Consider the following 22,807-nt stretch of genomic DNA (forward strand, 5'->3'; position numbering starts at 1 on the left):
CCCTATCTTTGAGTTTCTACCTTAATTCTCAGTAAACAAGTTTGATAAATGTGCAATATTTCTGGGAAGTTAAAGTTTATAGAAATTTTTTGTTTGTCCTTTGGCATTAGAAAGTTCACTTAGTGCCTAACTTCTCACTTAACAATGAAGTTAAAACCAAAGTGATTTAGTATGAGTTGTAAGAACATCTAATGAACAATTGCATTGTGTATGAAACAGATAGAAGACCTGATTTTTGTGCAATCGATGTGCATTGTTTTGGCCTTGACATCTTGGCAAGATGAATTCTTTAAGGTTCTTTATTAAATTTAGAACTCTAGAGTAAACATAGGCTAATAGCAAATTATACTTTCTATTAATATAAGGAAATAGTAATTTTTTTAAGTTAGAGATATAATTGACACAACATTATATTACTTTCAAATGTACCATGCAATCATTCAATATTGGTATATATTGTGAAATGATCCCTATGGTAAATCTTGTTAATTACAAGGCAATAGTAATTTTAAATAATTTTAATTAATGACCACTAAATAGAATGTTTAATGACCACTGAACAGAATGACTTGTAGAATCTATTTAGATCCAATTGTTAGGGTACAGAAAACTTAGTTCAGTATAATCTACTTTTTTCTCAACTCCTGATCATCGTTTTGATTTCTAAAAAAAATGATAACGTGATTATTAAGTTAATTTGATACTTCATCTCACTTTGTATCTTTTTAAAATTATTTGCAGGAGAGGGCTGCTCACTATTTATATGGCCAATTTGGTAAGTAATTCCTTTCTTTTTGTTGTTGTTGCTTTTAAAGTTTCATTGTGCTTTTTTATTTCTCTTTTTAAAATCAAGTTACATTTAAAAAATGGGAAGGAAAGCTACTTAAATTTCAGAATATTTTCTGTCTCAGTTTTAAAGCATAGTCTTAAATGTTTAAAAAAGCCTTGATGCTACCCAGTTTATTCCTGTCATACATGACTTAATTTCATTTATTTCAGGAGGAGAGTGATTCACTGCCCTGTGTCCTTCATGGCTGTTTTTTTTCTTTAAGCTTAGATCTTTATCTTTGATAGGATATATATTTCTGTGTATCTCTTTCTCTGTATCTTTGATTTAATTTCATACTCTGCTTCTGTTGCCATTTCTTATAGAAAAATGATTTAAAGATGAGCTTTTGTGATGTCATTATTCTTGGACATCAGGACAGCATTGGTTCTATCTCTAAAGTCTGAGTATATTTAATAACATAATTAGCTAGGCTTCTTAATCTGTAAGTCTACAGGAATGAAATTAATGTTGTTTAGTCTGTTATTCTTTATGGTAAATATACAGTCAAGATTATATAATTTTCATTGCCAAGTTCATGATTTAGAATGTATTTATATTGAAATCTTCTAAAGTTGTTTAATAGAATTGGTAGTCAACATTGAAAACTACAACTAAAAAATTATTTATTTATCTGAAGATAGGTTGTTGAATTCTCTAATGAGGGAATATAATTCAGAGTTACATTTATCAATTCTTTTCAGCTGTAAATTTTTTATTATAAATTAGTAATATTTAATTTTTGCTCTGTACTTAGCATATGTCACTTACTGTGCTATATGCTGGTAGACAGGATGGAGATAGTCTTTACACTTAATGGAGTTTGCTGTCTAGTAAAGGAGTCACAGTAAAAATAACAATGTTTGAAAAGGACTAGAATATAAACTATAGTATGCTATGAGAACCATAATAGTAGCACCAAATTATTCTGGGTGCTGCTCTTCTTTCTTATTTTTTAAAAAACTTAAAAATACTTCCCCTGCATACTAGGGTGGGTTTGAATTTTAATGCGTTTTTTTTCTTTAAACGTGCACATACTTTTCTATACTGCCACATGGTGTGTATACTTCAATACCCAAATGCTATCTGTATTTAATTTTTTGTAATGTTTATTTATTTTTGAGAGAGAGAGATAGAGACAGACAGAACGCAAGCAGGGGAGGGGCAGAGAGAGAGGGAGACACAGAATCTGAAGCAGGCTCCAGGCTCCGAGCTGTCAGCACAGAGCCCGATGTGGGGCTCAAACTCACTGATGGTGAGATCATGATCTGAGCCGAAGTCGGACACTTAAGCGACTGAGCCATCCAGGCACTCCAAATACTATCTGTATTTATATACTTGTCTTTAAATTCTAAGTAAAATTTTACAAACTTTTTTTTGGTGTGGTGTGGTGTGTGTGTGTGTGTGTGTGTGTTTTGCCTCATTTAGATTGTTAATTTCTGGAGAGATGATCTTTGATTTTGGTTGATATAATCAGTGCTAGAGATTGGTCTTTAAATACTGTAGTTTTGGGGAATAAGCCTTTTATTTGAATGAATCATACAGAAATTCATATGCAGGTGTAAGAAATGGTGGAGAGATCTCATATTCATTCTACTCAGTTTCCCCAGTAGTAATATCTTCCAAAACCAAAGTAGTATCAAAATTATGATATTTATATTGATATTTAAAGAAATTTTCCTTTCGACAAGGATCAAAAGTTAATTTTGATCCTTTATTAAGGACATTTTTTTATCATTAACCACAAAATTTTAATGAGACCAAAGCCTTTTTTTATACCTCAGTTTTTTTTTTAATGCCTCAATTTTGACTATGTTTAAAGGAAAGTAAATTTGTATATAATATATTCTTAGTACTAATGATAATCTAATAAGTTTAATTCTTCTCTTTATCTAAATAGAGTCTTTTGTTTATACAGTTACTATACAACTATTTCTGTAATAAGAGAGTGGCTGGTGCAGAATAGGTAAAGATTTAAATATTTTCAGAGACTGAATTTATCCTTAAGAAGTAACTTTGTTCTATAATTTGATTGTTGCTTCCTAGACTAAGTTGAAATTGTTGGCATATAATATCAAGAGCAATATTTCTAAATGTTAGGAAGTTTTATTTTAAAATTATTTACTGTATTTAGTATGTATTTCTGATTTGGAAAGTATCAAAAAGCATAAAAAAGAAAGTAAAAAATCATCTGTAATTTTACCATGTAGTAATTTTAGTATTTATTTTTTATTCCTTTCCTTCTCCTCCAATGTACATACATAAGTACACAAATATAGATGCATAGATTTCCAATACATTTGGAAATGTGGATGGTGTTATGGTTGTTGCAGTGACTGGGGGATGTTGCAAGCATTTAATGATGAAGCCAGGGATGCTAAACACCCTGCAGTAAAGGGCAGTTCTGCATTATGAAGAACATCCCATCTCAAATGTCAGCTGCACTCCTGAGTGGGTACATATTATATATCCTTTTTAAACAATCAGGGACATATGTTTTGTGACATCTTTTGTTTCTGTGCTATCTAGCTTTTATTGCTCACGATATTAAGTAATCTTTTTTTGGAGGGTGTACTCCTACCTTTTCATTTCTTGTTATATCTTCATTACAGTGGGTTGGTTTTATACATAAACACATATACATAGACCCCCTCAAAATGTTGGGAGACAATGAAATAATAACTATTTGGCTAATAATAATATCATCTTGTTAGTTTTGGTTGTGATAGTTACCCATTCCTTGGTTACTTTGATCAGAAAATTTCAAAGGCATTGACATGCCTTTGAATGAGTACAAGATAGAAGAATATGTAGATTTGTCTTCATATTGTCTTTATTTATTGTCTTGTCTTTGTTTTTATTAGTAAATATTTATTGCATGCACAGTACTTTGCTAGGTATTGGGACACAAATATAACCTATCATTCTGTCCTTGAAATTGATTTAGTTGAGGGTACAAGGTATACCTGGATCAATACCTAGGTGATTGATAGGCCAAGAGAGTGCATTCATGTCAAATATGTGATAAGATAATAAAGTCCTTAGAACTTTAGAAAAGGAAGTTAGCTTTGGGCTAGGGCAATCACAAAGTTTTATGAATTACATGGAACTTGAACCTTGAGGAAAGGAGGGGACTTGGAGGCAGCTTCATCTTAGAAACATGTCATTGGTAACCATAAAACAAAATCCTTCCCTTTCCAAGGATTGCTAAGTTGGGGTCAAGGTTTACAAAAAAAGAAAAAGATAAGAAACATTCAGTATCTACCATGTTAGACACTGTGAGTGAAACTGTAGTCATTAAACAAGGTTGGGTCACCTGGGTGCCTCAGTCGTGTCTAACTCTTGATTTTGGCTCACGTCATTATCTCATGGTTCATGAGATTGAGCCCCATGGCAAGTTCTGTGCTGACAATGCGGGGCCTGCTGGGGATTCTCTCTCTCTTTCTCTCTCTCTGCCCCATATAGTTCTGTTTCTGGGGGATCTTCTACTTAAGAAGAAAGAAATATATAAGAGGAAAGAAATACATAAACCAATGGAAATAAACCTCATCTCTGTTTTTTAGTATTGACAGTTGTCTCAGAACAGAAAACAGTATAGTGTTTGTACCATGCAATTGTGAGGATACAGTTTGCTAACTGTGTTTTTGCTAGTGTTGTAGGAAACAGGTGAAGAGCTATATACTCTAAATAAAGGACACATCTATTACTGCTTCTGTTATTATGAAAAGATTTTTTCTGGTCTCCTATAGTTACTTTTATTACCCATGATATCTGTAAGTAAGCCCTGGTAAGTCTCTGTTATTAGATCAGTGGTTTATAGCCTTAATGATTAGCAGTTTCAATAATTACAAACTTAAGGCAGTTGAATTCATATCCATCTGAAAGTGTGTTTTGTTTATGTGTTTGTTAGCTTATTTTGAAAGGAAAGGGGTACAATTTTTAAAATAGTATAGTTTTTTAGATTTTTAGAATTCATGGAGGATTAGTTGTTAAAGGAAAAAATGTACGAAAGGTATAGACAAGTATGAAATAAAGAATTAAATGTTTTCTCTTGCTTCTGCCCAAGATATGGCTATAAAATTATGGAAATGTTTTGTTGGGACTAATATGTTAGAACCAGTTACCCACACAAACACCAGCTGCCAGGATTCAACTTTGCCACAGTATAATTTAAGAGTACACATAAAAGTTTGCATTGATATGATTTCCCTTTATTGTGTTGGTTGTGACAATGACAGGATCCCAGGCTTTCAAAATTCATCGTATACTGCTAACAGTTATTTAAAATGCGGTGTTAGGTGAAGTTCATTTATTTTTTAGTTTAATTATAATTTAGGACATTTAAAAATCTCTCTAGGGTGCCAGGGTGGCTCAGTCGGTTAAGTATCTGACTTCGGCTCATGTCATGATCTTACAGTTCGTGAGTTCAAGCCCCATGTCAGGCTCTGTGCTGACAGCTTGGAGCCTGGAGCCTGCTTTGGATTCTGTGTCTCCCTCTCTCTCTGCCCCTCCCCTGCTCATGCTCTGTCTCTCTCACTCTCAAAAAAATGAATAAATGTTAAAAAAAAAACTTGAAAAAAACCTCTCTGTATAGACCCTTTATAAAACTTTTCTCTGCAGTTTCATTTATGCCACTACGCATTCAACAAGGGGTGCATTTTAAAACTGGAAAATGTATCTAGTAGGCCTGCTTCTAGCATTTGCTTTTTAATTTTAAACACACACAGTGTCTTTGAATAAAACATCTGTCTTTGATTTTTCAAACATAAGGTTTGAAAATGTTGATTCATATGTTTTCTTGTAAGGCCACTTCAGTGAAATTAGATTCAGCAGGTATTTATTATATGTCAGTACTGTGCTAGGCACATGAGGATACGAAAGAAATACAAAATGGATTATAAATTAGTTGGAGAAATTTGACAGATGAACTTGAAAGAAATAAACTGAAAGTATTAAATTCACAAAAACAATTCTAAACACGCTTTTTCCAGTTATTCCCCCAGGCCTTCCCTCTGCAGCATATGACATCTACTGTCCATCTAGCTGCTCAGGCCAGAAACTTAGGAGTCTTAACTCTTTTCTTCTCTTTATACTCTTAGTTCAGTCCATTAGGAAATCTTATTCTACTTCTAAAATATATTCTGGGGGTTATAGTGACTTGCCACCTCTGTGGTTCTCACCATAGTTTGAGCTCTAAATCTCTTGCCTGAGCTACATTAATAGCCTAATAACTGATTTACATCTTCCCACCCTTGTCTTCCTGAATGTAGTCTGTCTTCCACATAAGCAGTCAGAGTCATTGGAAATACAAATTACAGCATGTCAGTCTTCTGCTTAAAACTCAGAAAAACCTTCCCTTCCACTGTACACCAAATGAAATCTAAATGCCTTACTGTGGCTTACAAGGCTCTGACTTCATCTACTTTTTCTTCTCATTCTTTGCACTTGCTTTCTTTCTGTCCGTTGAACACTTTAACACTTTCTGTCTCTTGAACACTTTTACAGCCTTAGCATTTGCTTTTCTTTGTGCTTGGAAATCTGTTTCCCTAGATTTCTTGGCTAGCATCTCCTCCTTGTGTAGTTGGCCCATTGTCACCTTCTGAGAGAGCTCTTTCTTACTATCATAGTTAAACAACTTCCACTCACCTCTCTACTCTCTAACTGGTAATCCTACCTTTTTTCATGGCATTTATAAGTACTGAATTTTTTATTTGTTTGTTGTCTTATTTCCCTCACTGTGTGTAAGCTGCTTAAGGGCAAGGGACTCTTGCTTGCTCCCTGACATATCTCTAGTACCTAAAAATACTGCTTAGCATATAGTATATGCTCAATAAATAATTATTGAATGAAAGTCGACTGGGAGCAGATACTACTTAAAATGGCAAAAATGAGAGAGAATGATCTCTATTCTTATTTCACCCCTTTCAATACCCCTAAGTCTTAAGTCCTTTAAGCCAACCAAATGACCTTGTTTTCCCACGAGTAAGTGGATCTGTCCTCGGTTGAGTTCCTGAACTTGTAGATCCGTTTTTGGAAGCCTTCTTAGAAGTACCAGAATTAGTGGTGATACTGCTTTTTAGGTTCTTAACTCTGACTCAGTCAAATTGAGGAATGTATTGCTGGTACCCAGTATAACAATAGACAATATTGAGCTCTTATGAGATACTTTGTTATTTGAGGATAATAGGTTCCTTACGTTTGCCATGGCTTTCTTGGTCAGAAAGGCAGAATAGAGAGGAATTTTCCTAGAGACTGTGAGCATGTAAAGGGAAATTATTGGGATGCTTGGGTGGCTCAGTTGGTTAAGCATCTTCGGCTCAGGTCATGATCTCATGGTTCATGAGTTTGAGCCCCACACCGGGCTATCTGTTGTCAGCACAGAGCCCACTTTGGATCCTCTGCCCCCTTCTTTCTCTGCCCCTCCCCTGCTCACTCTCTCTCTCAAAAATAAATCAACTTAAAAAAATTAACAAAGGGGAATTGTTAGAGACTCTTATTTTCTTTTACTGGATAATTTAAAACGGTGTTTTTGAGATATTTCCTTATTGTTGTAAGTATTTACTTTGAACTTCACAACATATTTTCAAGACCTGTGTGTGTTATGTACTTCCAATGCATTGCTTCTAACTGCTGTATAAAGTGCCAGAATATTCATCCTCATGTATGCTCTATAATAGTTATTTTAAGGTAGAAATCATATATCATAAAATTTACCCCTTTAAAGTTTACAATCCATTGGTTTTTAGTATATTCACAAAATTGTGCATCTGTCACCACTGTCTAATTTTAGACTATTTCATCCACTACATTTTATTTGTTCATTCTTCCAGCAATGGATATACAAATTGCTTCCAATTCAGCATCACCATGTGGTAATGAACATCTTTGTACATGACTGTTTTGTGAATTTTTCTGGGTGTGTGTGAATAAAATTTAAGGAGGTGAATTTTTAGATCATGTGCTTTCTGGTAAAGGTCAGGATGGTTTGGAATGTGAGTCAGACCATTATTCTGGAGTTCATTTGGAGGTAGAATTATTGTTATTTTAGGAGAGAAATTTGTGCTTCTTTGTCTTGTGTTTCTATTTGAATAATTGATTACTCATCTTAGAGATTTCAGGCTTGGAGGTTGAACTTTGAAACTATTAGGTACTCTGCTATAAATGGTTTGGAGTAGTAGTGCAAGGTCAGTTAGACTACAGGGAAAAAGAGTGTAATTTCTCTTTGGGTATAGCTTGTATTCATAACTAGTCTTTATCACATACCTTTGTTTTCTATTTGCTTGGTAAAGATAGTGTAAAATACATATTGGGAAATTGCAAGAGACAAATGTAAAAGAAAATCAATAAAAATAAGTAAATAAATCTAAAAGAAGCAGATATGAAGAAACAGTTTTACAAAGAAATATAAATAAAAGAGACAAAGGAAAGTAATATATAAGAAAGGAAAATGTAAAATACAATAACAACCTATGTAATAAGCATTTGGCTTTCATTGACACCTGAAGGGGGGTGTAGCACTTCTTTACTTCTGGGTGGGCATGGTCTCTGCTGACACCCCTAGTTGGGGGTAGGGGAGCAGAGGCCTAGTTATCAGCTGGTGGGGCTGAAAGTCTCAGCTCTGTACTTGATATTCTCTGACTCTTCCTCATTGGAGGCCTTGTTATAGCTTTGTGAGGGTGGTCATTTGGTCATTGATGGTGGATATTGGGCCACAGGTTTGTGTGTATGTGTGTGTGTGTGTGTGTGTGTGTGTGTGTGTGTGGTGTTTGACTTGAGTAGAGTGGTTATTGTCTAAAAGTTTGTGTTTTCATAGACTGCCCTTTTCTTGGTCCTTTAGCAAGACAGAGCAGGTTTTTGTCTGTGCTTATTAGCATTTACAGCTTACCAGGCTTCTTCAGCTCTAACAGTGGGATAGATAAGGCAAAAAGAAAATGTAGGTACTCACCACCATGTCATTCTTTGGATTGTAAGATCTCTAGATGGTCTGCTCTCTTCTTTTCAATTTTCAGTCTTTAATGTTTGCTTTATATCCAGTGTCCAGTGTTTTTAGTTCTAATTAGTGGGAGGAATAAGGAAAATGTATATAACTGATATTCCCAGAAGTAGAAGTCCTTCTTTATATATATGTACATATATATATATACACGTATATATACATATACACATATATATGTACATAAACATAAATGTACATATATATGTGTATACATATATATATGTGTATATATATGTACATATATGTACATATATGTACATATATATATGTGTATATATATATGTACATATATATATATTCTTCATATATATGTTCAACATTTTTTAAAATGTTTATTTATTTTTGAGAGAGACAGAGACAGAATGTGAGTGGGTTAGGGGCAGAGAGAGAGGGAGATACAGAATCCGAAGCAGGCTCCAGGCTCTGAGCTGTCAGCACAGAGCCTGATGTGGGGCTTGAACTCATGAGCTGTGAGATCATGAGCCGAAGTCAGATGCTCAACCGACTGAGCTACCCAGGTGCCCCATATGTGTGTGTGTGTGTGTGTGTGTATGTGTGTGTGTGTATGTATGTGTATGTATATATATATATATATATATATATATATATATATATATATATATATATTTGGTAGTCAGAAATAAACACTTATGAAAAACAAGTTACCAAGATCAAGATCTGGCAGAAACAATTAACAACAAAACAGACCTGCAGAGACTACGTGTGTTGGGATTATCTGAAAAAATTTTTTTTTTTTTAATGTTTCTTTATTTTTGGGACAGAGAGAGACAGAGCATGAACGGGGGAGGGGCAGAGAGAGAGGAAGACACAGAATCAGAAGCAGGCTCCAGGCTCTGAGCCATCAGCCCAGAGCCTGACGCGGGGCTCGAACTCACGGACCGCGAGATCTTGACCTGAGCTGAAGTCGGACGCTTAACCGACTGAGCCACCCAGGCGCCCCTATCTGAAAATGTTTTAAAACTAGTGTGTTTACTGTGTTTAAAATAAAAGATGACTTCTGATGCAGGCTCAATTGGAGTAACAGGGAACAGATTTACCCTTCTGACTGAAACAACAAAAAACAGACAAAATAAAAGAAACAACAGTTTTCAAAACATTGTATATGAAGCAGTGAAGAACAGTGATCCCTGAAAGATTGGAAACTAGTGAGGTGAGTCCTGTGGTTGCTTTGACTTACTACCTGGAGAGCATTTCTAGGTCATGGAGAAGGGATGTAAAACTGAGGCAGAGCCTATTTCTATCTTGGGAGTTGACAAGACATAGCTCGGAGTCCAAGGAAACAAGCTGGCTAGAGTTTGCATGGAGGAGAGGAGAGAGGTAGCTCCAGAAATGTGCAGAGGATCCCAATGAATAGTTAGGTGAGTTCTGATTTGTGCATGCATGTGAGGAATCTACTGAGATTGGGAAAGGAACCAGCGAAACCCATTTAGAGGCAAAAAAAAAAAAAAAAAAAAAAAATCCTCTGAGATCACGCAGGGCTAGGAATAGTTAACGTTCCCACCATTGAGAGTAGAAAATTTCATAATTTGCAAGGTATTGGGAAGAGTCAGAAGCATTAGAAGTCTTTAGAAGCATTAAAATTTTTTTACCTCAGAGTGTGGCAAAATCAGTCCTAGACTAAAAACTGCTCTGGCCCCAACTAAAAACAACAACAACAACAACAACAACAACAACAACAACAAACAGCAAGACATGAAAGGATCTATTTCCAAATAACTGCATCCCCAAATAAATCTAAAGAAAATTGTGGGAAAACAAAAATATACAACATTCAACAAGGTAAAAATCACAATGTCTGGCATACAATGAAAAATTGTCAGGCATGAAAAGAATTAGGACCAATAATGATGATAAAAATCAATCATTTGAAACGAACTCAGAAGTGATACCTGTGATAGAATTAGTAGACAAGGATCTCAAAGCAGTACTTATTATTGTATTCCATGTACTCAAGAAGTTAGGGGAAATACTGAACATGTTAAGCAGAGATATGGAAGATATAAAAAAAAAAAAAGACCCAAATTAAACTTCTAGAGATGAAAGCTATAAGATCTGAAATGAAAAATACACAGAGTAGGTTTAATGGCATATTGGACTTTGCAGAAAATATTAGCGAACCTGAAGGTGTAGCAATAGAAACTATCCAAAATGAAACACCAGGAGAAAATAAAAAACATGAACAGAATATTAGTGATCTAATAGGACAACTTGAATTTGCCCAATATGCATACATTTGGAGTCTCTGAAAGAGAGGGGGAGGGAGGGTCAGTAAAGGCATTTGGAGAAACGTGATGAAAACTTAACTGTCATATCCAAGAAGCTTAATGGACCTCAAGCACTCTGGGAACATGAAGGAGATGAATCATATCGTAGTCGATTAACCCAGTGATAAAGAAAAAAATCTTGAAAGCATCCAGAGAAGAGAGAACCTTTTATACAGAGGAATGAAGATCATGGCAGCAAATCTCTCATTGGGAATAATACAGACCGGAAGACAGTTAAGCAGTATCTTTAAAGAACTGAAGAAAAGGAACTGTCAACCTAGAGTTGTATACCTAGAAACATATTTTTAAAAGATAAAGATAAAATAAAAATAAAAAATAAAGAATTCATTACCAGCAGACCTGTAGTTAGGAAATGTTGAAGCTTATCAGGAAGTAGTCAGGAAAATGATAGCAGTTGGAAATCTGAGTCTATGCAAAGAAATTAGGATCACTGGAAATGGTTAGCTACGTGGGTAAATATGAAGGATACTTTGTGTGTGTGTATCACACACACACACATATATATCCCTTTAAAAAGTATAATTGTAAAAATAATAGCAATGTAGTTTATGAGGATTATAGCATATGTAAAGTAAGGCATAGCAACGATAGTAAAAAGTTCAAGAGGGAAGAATGGGAGTGTGATGCAAGATTTTCATGCTATATGGGACATTGTATAATATCACTTGAGGGTAGACTGTCATACTTTTAAGGTGCATATTATAAATCTTAAGTCAACCCAGCTAAATTATTGTAAAAGTAAAAGGACACATATATTAAAAGTAAACTAAAATGGGTTTCAAAAGAAGCCATTTTAAAAATAAAGGGATAGACATATTTAAAGTAAACTAAAACAGGTTAAAAAAAATAAAGTAGAAGGTGAGAAAAGATATATCATGCTCACTTTAAGCAGACATAAGCTGGAGTGGATATATTAACATTAGACATAGTAGATTTCTGAGCAAAGCATATGACCAGAGAAACAGAAGATTATTTAATAACAGTAAAGGGGTAATTGAATTACAAGTATATAATAGTCCTAAATAAGAGTGCTAATAAGAGAGCTTCGAAATAAGTAAAGCAAAAACTGATGGAACTGCAATGACAAGCACATTCACATCTATACTTAGAGATTACAACATTATTCTCTCAATAACTGATAGTGTCAAAAGAAAATCATTAAGGATATAGAAGCCTTAAATAACATCAACTACCTTGGTATAGTTGACATTTATAGAATTTTCTACCCAACAACAGAATGAACATTGTTTCTTCCTTCCTTCCTTCCTTCCTTCCTTCCTTCCTTCCTTCCTTCCTTCCTTCCCTCCTTCCCTCCTTCCCTCCCTGCCTTCCTTTCTTTCCTTCTGTCCTTTTTCTTTCTTTCTTTAGCCCATCCCCCCGACCGAACACTCCACCAGCAACCCTTAGTTTGTTCTCTATTTAGGAGTCTTTTATGGTTTGCCTCCTTCTCTGTTTTTAACTTATTTTTGCTTCCTTTCCCTACATTCATCTGTTTGGCTTCTTAAATTCCACATATGGCTGAAGTCATGATATTTGTCTTTGGCTGACTGACTTATTTCACTTAAGATAATACACTCTAGTTCCATCCATGTTGTTGCAAATGGCAAGATTTCATTCTTTTTGATTGCCAAGTAATATTCCATTGCACGTATATACCACATCTTCTTTATCATCTGTTGATGGACATTTGGGCTCTTTCCATACTTTGGCTACTGTCGATAGTGCTGTTATAAACATTGGGGTGCATGCACCCCTTCAAAGCAGCACTCCTGTGTTCTTTGGATACATACCTAGTAGTGCAATTGCTGGGTCATAGGGTAGTTCTATTTTTAATTTTTTGAGGAACCTCCATACTGTTTTCCAGAGTGGTTGCACCAGTATGCATTCCTACCAGCAGTGCAAAAGAGATCCTCTCTCTCTGCAACCTTGAAAACATCTGTTGTTGACTGAGTTGTTCATTTTAGCCATTCTGACTGGTGTGAGATGGTATCTCATTGTGGTTTTGATTTGTATTTTCCTGATGATGAGTGATGTTGAGCATTTTTTCATGTGTCTGTTAGCCATCTAGATGTCTTATTTGGAAAAGTATTCATGTCTTTTGCCCATTTCTTCACTGGATTATATGTTTTTCAGGTATTGAGTTTGATAAGTTCTTTATAGACTGTGGGTACTAACCCTTTATCTGATACATCATTTGCAAATATCTTCTCTCATAGAATGCACATTATTTTCAAGTGCCATTAAGATTGACCATATTCTGGGGGCGCCTGGGTGGCGCAGTCGGTTAAGCGTCCGACTTCAGCCAGGTCACGATCTCACGGTCCGTGAGTTCGAGCCCCGCGTCAGGCTCTGGGCTGATGGCTCAGAGCCTGGAGCCTGTTTCCGATTCTGTGTCTCCCTCTCTCTCTGTCCCTCCCCCGTTCATGCTCTGTCTCTCTCTGTCCCACAAATAAAAAAAACAAAACAAAAAAAAAAAAAAACGTTGAAAAAAAAAAAAAAGATTGACCATATTCTGGACTATAAGGCAAGTCTCAAGGGATTCAAGTCCTACAATTTGTTGTTTTGCCAAATTGTCATTAAACTTGAAGTGAGTAAAAGATACTGGAAAACCCCTAAATATTTGGAAAGAAACATACTTCAGAAGATATCATGAGAGACACTAGAAAGTATTTTGATCTGAATGAAAAAGCAAACACAACATATCAAATTTGTGGTATATACTTACTGCCTATTTAGAGGGAAATTTATAGCACTAAATGCCTGTTTAAAAAAAGAAGAAAGGGCTTGGGGTGCCTGTGTGGCTCAGTCAGTTGGGCATGGGACTCTTGATTTCGACTCAGGTCATGATCTCAGGGTAGTGGGATCGAGCCCTGCATGGGGCTCCATGCTGGGTATGGAGCCTGCTTAAGATTCTCTCTCCCCATCTCCCTCTGCTCCTCTCCTACCTATGTGCACATATGTGTGGGTATACTTTCTCTCAAAAGAAAAAAAAATGAAACAGAAGAAAGGTCTTAAATCAGTGACTTAGTTTCTACCTTAAAAAACTAGATAAAGAAGAGCAGTTAAACCTAAAGAGAGCAGAAGTAAGGAAATAATAAATATTAGTGTGGAAATAAATGAAATAGTAAACTATGAAAACCAGAGAAAAAAATAAATATACCCAAAGCCAGTTCTTTGAAAAAATGAATAAAATTGGTGGCTTTCTAGCCAGACTGATCAGGAAAAGATGAGAGAAGATACAAATTACCAATATCAGGAATGAGAGAAGTGATATCCGTATACAGTATATAGGTATTAAGAGTATACTAATATTTGATATTTTGAACAAGTTTAAGTCTGTATATTTGACAATTTAGATGAAATGGTTTCATTTCTTGAAAGATACCACCAGAATTCACTCAAGAAGAAATAGATAACATGATCATTCTTGTATTTATTAAGGAAATTGGATTTGTAGTTAAAAACATTTTTCCAAAGAAAATACCAAGCCTTAGTGGTTTTACTGGTGAGGTCTACTAAATATTTAAAGAAGAAGTAATACCAGTTCTACTCAGACTATATCAGAAAGTTGAAAAGAAGTGATCACTTTCATAATCAGTGAGGCCAGCATATTTTATTTTAGTTGAAGTATAGTTGACATAGAATATCAAATTACAGCACAGCAATTCAACAATTACTATATACATGATGAAATGCTTACCATGGCAAGTGTATTACAATTTTATTGACTATATTCCCCATGCTGTTCTTTTCATCTCTGTGACTTACTTATCTTATAATTGGAATTCTGTAACTCTTAATTCTTTACCCATTTTGCCTGTCTTCATCTTCCCCTTCCCTTTGGCAGCCAGTTTGTTCTCTATATTTATGAGTCTGTTTCTCTCTCTCTCTTTTTTTCTTTTTTGTTTTTGAGAGTCCACATATAAGTATAATTATATGGTATTTGTCTTTTTCTGTCTGGGTATTTCATTTAGCATAATACTCTCTAGGTTCATCCATATTGTCATGAATGGCAAGATTTTATTTTATTTTTCTTTATGGCTGAGTAATATTCCATTGTGTATATATACCACATCTTCTTTATCCATTTATCTATCAGTGGCTATTTTAGTTGCTTCCATATCATGGATATTTTAAATAACTTTGCAGTAGACATAGAAGTGATGTATCTTTTCACATTAGTATTTTCATTTTCTTCACGGAAATACCCAGAAGTGGAATTGCTGTATAATATGGTATGTATGTTTCTTGCAGAACCTCCATACTATTTTTCAGGGTGGTTGCATTAATTTACATTCTTTCCAACTAGGCCAGGCTTTCCTTTTCTCCACATCTTTGTCAACACTTGTTATTTTTTGCTTTTTTAATATGAGCCATTCTGACTAGTATGAGGTGAGCTCTCATTGTGGTTGTGATTTGCATTTCTCTAGTGATTAGTGATGTTGGCCATCTGTGTGTGTTCTTTAGAGAAGACAGGTCCTCTGCACATTTTTTAAAAGTTTAAAAAAAAGTATTTATTTATTTATTTTGAGAAAGAGGGAGAGAGAGAGAGACACAGAGAGAGGGAGACACAGAATCCCAAGCAGGCCCTGCAGCTGTCAGCACAGAGTCTGATGTGGGGCTCCAACTCATGAACCATGAGATCATGACTTGAGCTGAAACCAAGAGTTGGATGGTTAACCGACTGAGCCACCCAGGTGTCCCTGTACATTTTAAAATCAGATTATTAATATTGTTATTGTTATTATTTTTGGTGTGGAGTCATGAGTTCTTTATAAAGGTTGGATGTTAACACCTTATTGGATGTGTCATTTACAAATATCTTCTCCTGCTTTGTAGGCTGCCTTTGTGTTTTGCTGATGGTTTTCTTCACTGTGCAAAGCTTTTTAGTTTGATGTAATCCCAATTGTTTATTTTGCTTTTATGCCCTTTGCCTGAGAAGGCAGAGCCAGAAAAATATTGCTAAGGTTGATATCCTAGAGATTAATGCCTATGTTTTCTTTTAGGGATTTTATGGCTTCAGGTCTTACATGTAGGTTTTTAATCCATTTTGAGTTTATTTCTGTGTATAAGAAAGTTCTATAGTTTCATTCTTTTGCATGTGGCTATCCAGTTTTCCTAGCACTATTTATGGAAGAGATTGTCTTTTCCCTATTGTATATTCTTGCCTCCTTTGTCAAGAATTAATTGACCATATATGTTTGGGTTTATTTCTGGGCTCTCAATTGCTTTCTGTTGATCTATGTATCTCCTTTTGTGCCAGTACCATACTGTTTTGATGACTGTAGATTTGTATTCTTGAAATCTAAGATTGTGTTACCTCCTGCTTTATTCTTCTTGAGATCTCAAGATTGCTTTGGCTGTTTGGGATCTTTTTTGGTTCCATACACATTTTGGGATTTTTGGTTCTAGTTATGTGAAAAATAACTATTTGTATTTTGATAGGGATTGCATTGGACCTGTGGATTGCTTTGGGTAGTATGGACATTGTAATAGTATTATTTTTTTCAATCCATGAGCATGGTATATTTTTTCATTTATTTGTGTTGCCGTTGATTTCTTTCATCAGTGTTTTATAGTTTTCAGAATACAGGTCTTTTACCTCTTTGGTTAGATTTATTCCTAGGTATTTCATTCTCTTTGATTCAGTTATCTATGATATTCTGTTCTTTATTTCTCTTTCTGCTATTTGCAAATCATACATTAAAAGGAGCTTATAAGGAGTTTATATCCAAAATATATGTGAGGACCTCAAACAACGAAATATGAAAAAAATATCTGATTAAAATTTGTCAGAGGACTTGTATAGACACTGTTCCAAGGAAGACATGTAGTGGCCAAGAGGTACCCAGAATAATGCTCAACATTCCTAATTATCCAGGGAATGCAAATCAAAACCAGAGTTAGATGTCATGTCCTACCTGTTAGAATGACCATATTAAAAGGACAAAAGGGGGCACTTGGGTGGCTCAGTTGGTTAAGTGTTCTACTTCGGTTCAGGTTATGATCTTACAATTCATGAGTTTGAGCCCTGCATTGAGCTTTGTGCTGAGAGCTTGGAGCCTGGAGCCTGCTTCAGATTCTGTGTCTCCATCTCTCTCTGCCCCTCCCCTGCATGCTCTCTGTCTCTCAGAAATAAGCAAACATTAAAAACAAATAAAAAAAAAACAAGAGATGAATGTTGATGATGTGAAGAAAAGGGAGCAGTTAGTTGTGCACTGTTGGTAGAAATGTAAATTGGTACAACTGCTGTGGAAAACAGTATGGATGTTCCTCGAAAAATTAAAAACAGAACTACCGTATGATCCATCAATTGTATTTATAAGTATATATCTGAAGGAAATGAAATCATTATCTTGAAGACATATCTGCACTCCCATGTTCATTGCAGCATTATTGACCAGAGCCAAGACATTTAAAGAACCTATGTGTCTCTCAATGAATAAGTGGATAAAGAAAATGTGTGTGTGTGTGTGTGTGTGTATAATGTAATATTATTGAATCATAAAAGAGAAGAAAATTCTGCCATTTGGAATAACTGGGTCAGATATTGAGGATTTTTTTTAAGTGAAATAAGTGAAATGAAGAAAGATGACTACTATATGATTTCAGTTATATGTGGAATCTAACAAAGCAGATGATATAGAAACAGACTAGAATGGTGTTTGGCCTGAGCTGGGACGGGGATAGAGGGAATGGAGAGATGCTGGTCAGTGAGTACAAATTTCCAGTTATAAGATTAATAAGTTCTGGGGATTTAGTGTATAGCATTATGATGATAGTTAACAATATTGTATTATATACTTTAAAGTTGCTAAGATAGTAGATATTAAATTTTCTCAGCATAAAAAGAAGACAATTATGTTAGATGATGGAGATGTTCACTAACCTTATTGTGGTAGTCATTTTGCAGTATATACATGTATGATGTCATCACATTGTTCACCTTAAACTTGAAAAAAAAGTATATTTCTATTATATCTCAGGAAAGCTGGATTAAAAAATAAGTGTATAAGCATACTATGTTGATTTATAATAATCAAAGTGATAACCCAGTTGAATAAAATCATAAATAGTTAAAAGTAAATTTTTAGTTACTATTTGAACCTGACTAGGTATTCACTTTTATGTCATCCCTCTGACTTTGTTTTTCTCTCCTTCTTCTTTATTTTATTTTATTATTATTTTTACCCACATGTGTTTATGGGTTGGAGTTCTCATTATCCAGGCCAATGCTGTTAGGATGTATAGTATAACCAAAATTAGTATAATGCAAAACACTCACTAGTCCTTAAACACTCTCTCAGGTTAACTTGTCATTGTCCTTGGTAGTCTGTAGGTGATCTTCTGTGTGGCAGACATTTGGCAATTTGATGCAAGTTCAGTGTAAATCACTGCAAAATGAAACTGCAGGTCTTTTAAAAGATGTAGCATTTCACGAAGCCCCTAAAAGTTAATATTTATGGAATAATTGAATCACTGAGAAATGTGGACCTGTCAATTAACAGCTGAAGAAAGCCAATAAATAAATAAATAAATAAACAAATAATATTAATTGTAATTAATTAATAATAATCATACATTATTTCATAAATAATTTATAAACAAACATTATTAATTATAATTAATATAATTATATAATTAATATATTAAGCATAATTAAGTATAATTATGAATATTAATATAACTAATAATGAACATTATTAATTGATAATAATTATAATTTATATATGTATGTATGTATTTATTTATAAAGTTTATTTGTTTATTTTGAGAGAGAGAGAAAGAGGGAGGGGAAAAAATGTGTGGGAGAGGGGCAGAGAGAGAGAGAGAGAGAAAGAGAGAGGAGAAAGAGAATCCCAAGCAGGTTCTGCACTGTCAGAGCAGAGCCTGATGCAGGGCTTGAACCCATGAACTGTGAGATCATGACTTCAGCTGAAATCAAGGTTCAGACACTTAATCGAGCCACCCAGGTGCCCCTGAAATTTATTTTTTTAAACTATGGTTCCAGTTAGACTATTTCCTTACTATTTATCCTGGAATATTTGTCCTTATTTTAAGTTGACCCAAATTCTCTTTGTGACTTTTCAGTTTTAATTATTCTTAGATATTGTGGACCTTCCAAAGTACTTTTTTTGAAAATTTTAAATTAAATTAAGGGAAAAAACTTAGAATATGGCTTATAGCCCAAGGATAGAAGATGGAATCATCATTTTTCCAGCTAGTATATTAGACTTGGTCCACAGGGCTGAGTTTGCTTTTTGAATAGTTTCTTTCAGGTAACCTGGATGCCTCAGTCAGTAGAGCATGTGACTCTTGATTTTGGGGTCTTGAATTCAAGCCTCACGTTGGGGAATAGTTAAGATGGCCGAGGGAGATCCTAGGCTTGCCCCCTCCCTGTAACACAGCTAGATAAATATCAAGTCCCACGTTGGGTGTGGAGCCTACTTAAAAAAATCAATTTGAATAATTTTTTCTATGTCAACGAGTTGTAGTTTATACTGACAAGAATGAATCCTATGTGACTTGTTAGATGTGTGAATCATAGACTACAGTGTAACACTTAGGCTGTTTTTATATGTGTTGCATACTACTGTAAATAAGAAGGGCAAAAGAAATAATACTGAGGCTGACTGTGAACTAAGGGACATATCTGTGCAAGGTCTGGAAGTAATTGTACAGATCAGTTAACCAAGGATGCTGTACTTGTGGTGGCATATTACATTTTTAACAGAGACTTTAGCAAACTAGCTAGTCCTGCACATAGCTAGAAAAACAGAAGTCTAGAATAGAGCACTGACTATTCCAGCAAATTCATGCATAATCACATTTATTTGTTATCTTTGAACCCAAACAATAGCAACATATACAGGGAATTTTGGAGAAATGTGGAATATTGAGCTCTATAAGAGAAGCTCTGGTAACTAATTTTTTAAAAAAGGGGACCAATTAAGCACTTAATATTTAAAAAATGTATTAAGTTCATTTAATTTTATGAAATGTCATAAGCCAGATCTTTAAGAAGTGTCCATTATTTTGTTTAAAAAAATTCATTGTAATGCTTAAAGCCTGTAATATTTCATTAATCCTTCTTTCGAAAGAAAAATTTATAAACAAATGCATGTATGTATTTATTTATTTTTGTTGAAGTATAGTTGATACACAATGTTACATTAGTTTCAGGTGTACCAACATAGCGAGTGATTCTATAGGTCTGTATAAGTTGTGCTATGCTCACTACAAGTGTAGCTACCATTTGTCACCATATCATGCCACTACAGTACCATTGACTATATTCCCTGTGCTGTGCCTTAAATCCTCATGACTTATTCTTTTCATAACTTGGAGACCTGTATCTCCCACTCCCCTTCACCCATTTTGCCCATCCCCCTTTACTTCTGGTGACCATCCATTTGTTCTCTGTATCTATGGGTCTGGTTCTGCTTTTTGTTTGTTTGTTGACCTGCTTGTTCATTTGTTTTGTTTTTAGATTTCACATATAAGTGAAATCATACGGTATTTGTCTTTCTCTGACTTATATACCTTAATAATGCTAGATCATGTTAGTTTATAGATTCTTTTTCTCTACATTGAAAGTGACTTTAGTGACTTTATTCTTTAAAGATTTCTGTCTCCATATTTCAAGTGGGACATTTTTTAAGGTAGTTATTTTGTCTTGAGAACTGTGGTTTATCTTTACCCTACCTCATGCCAGTCCTTCTTTATTTCAGTAAATGCTTTTGTAGTCAACTTCACTTTTATACTTATGCATCTGAACTCTGTTTACATTGAGTTTACTGCCTTTGAGGTCTATAAATTGTCTAATTTAATGGCTTAGTTGGCATTGACTTTTCTATTAATTTTTTACATCTAGTTGATATTAGGTAGATAGTTAAATTTAGAAATACTTATTCTTGAGTTAGAATACTCATCAGTTTTTTTAGGAGTACTGTTTATAATTTTGCTTTCCAAAACAAAAGGGAGTTTTCCTTACATAGCAATTTTAGTTTAATGTCACAAGAAAGAAAAGAGTAAAGCCTGTAATTTAAATTTATTGTTGGGCTGGTCATTTTGGAATCGCAATCTAAGAAGATCTTTGGGAAACTTCTGGCATAGTATTAGAAACTTATTAAACATAAAATCGATTTATATAGAATTTAGTTTCACATATCAGCAAAATAAATGTCAATCCTTGTTTACTTTTCATTTATCTTAGAATATAAAGATAATTTTAGTTGCTTTAGCAAGTCTGAAGATTAAAGTTACATTTATAAAATCACTTTTCAATTTTTACTTAAATTTTTTTCTTTAATGTTTGTTTATTTTTGAGAGAGAGAGAGAGAGAGAAAAAGAGAGGGAGTAGGGAAGGGTCAGAAAGAGGGTTACACAGAATCTGAAGTAGGTTCCAGGCTCTGAGCTGTCAGCACAGAGCCCGATGTGGGGCCCAGACTCACGGACTACGAGATCATGACCTGAGCTGAAGCCGGATGCTTGACCATCTGAGCCACCCAGGCGCCCCTTCAGTTTTTACTCTTGAAGAAAATCAATTAAGATCTATTCTTTATTGTTTTATAGTTTTTGACCCACTTCTGGCCAATAATATATATATGACAGTAGCTGATAATTTATGTTCTACAACTTCGTATGTTGACACAGTTTACAATGTAAAACTACATATTTTCTACATTAGAATTGGTGCAATTCATCTGGATAATTATTAGCCTTTATAAACATACTTTTATAGTGCTTTCAGTCAGAAAACAGTGACATTGAAAGCCTAAGCATTTGTAACATACGGCTTCAATTTGCATTTTAATCAGAATATGGAAGTCATTACTCTGACATCTGAAACTGAGGTAGCAATAAAAAATTATCACTAACAGGACAGCAGACACAATTTATTTTGTGTTTATTACTGGGTGGCCTTCTTGAAACTTTTGTGAACTTAATTGATTCCAGATATTAGAAAATTACAATTAAAATATGACATTTATTTTGGATGCATTTAAATTGAACTGTCTTATTAATAGGATTGGTACAAATTAATGAATTATATCTATTAAGATTTATAGCGTATGTGTACAAACATATATGCATATATATTCATATTTATGTTTATAAATATAGACAGAGGATCAAAAAGATTCATTTGAAAAATATTAAATGTCTTAATTATAGTTAATATGTCTGAAATGGGAATGTTGGTGAAAAGGAATTTCAGATTTTATTCTAAATACTATTTTCAGTCTTATTGTGGGGATATATTATTACTATAATAAAATAATTTGCAACATGAGATGATATTTAATCTCTAAATTTTATTTTAATTAAATATGCATCATAATTGTTTAAAGCACTATTCAATAAATTATTGAAACTAACTTCTTAATGGAGAAAATACTTAAAGGTGCACTGTTCTATGGTCTGGAACTTTATTTTTTGTCTTAAATTTGTAATGTAAACTTAATATATATTCTTAGCAAATATATTTTCACTTCTCACATACTCCATACATTGGGCTGAGTGTTGGGGAAAACAATGATTAATAAAACATAGTTCGTGTCCCTTGAGAAACTCAAGTGTAAGTAATGGCAAATAGATACCTTAGAGTATGAGACAGTAAATATTATTTTAGTGATGTGAAGAAAGGACACAACAATTTGTCAGGAAATGTCATGA

General features: G+C 34.2%; 1 protein-coding gene across 6 annotated transcripts in view; it reads left to right on the plus strand.

Moving 5' to 3' along the window:
* TMEM135 (transmembrane protein 135) overlaps positions 1–22,807 on the plus strand; it is a 337,564-nt gene that overhangs the window by 70,369 nt on the left and 244,388 nt on the right. For all 6 annotated transcript variants that reach the window (XM_078433021.2, XM_060605410.3, XM_060605411.3 and 3 more), the window contains exon 4: positions 742–775. In XM_078433021.2, coding sequence (XP_078289147.1) covers positions 742–775 — 34 coding nt within the window. The remainder of the gene's footprint in view (positions 1–741; positions 776–22,807) is intronic.

Source organism: Panthera onca, chromosome D1 (assembly GCF_046562875.1).
Source record: "Panthera onca isolate mPanOnc1 chromosome D1, mPanOnc1 haplotype 2, whole genome shotgun sequence".
Classification (NCBI taxonomy): domain Eukaryota; kingdom Metazoa; phylum Chordata; class Mammalia; order Carnivora; family Felidae; genus Panthera; species Panthera onca.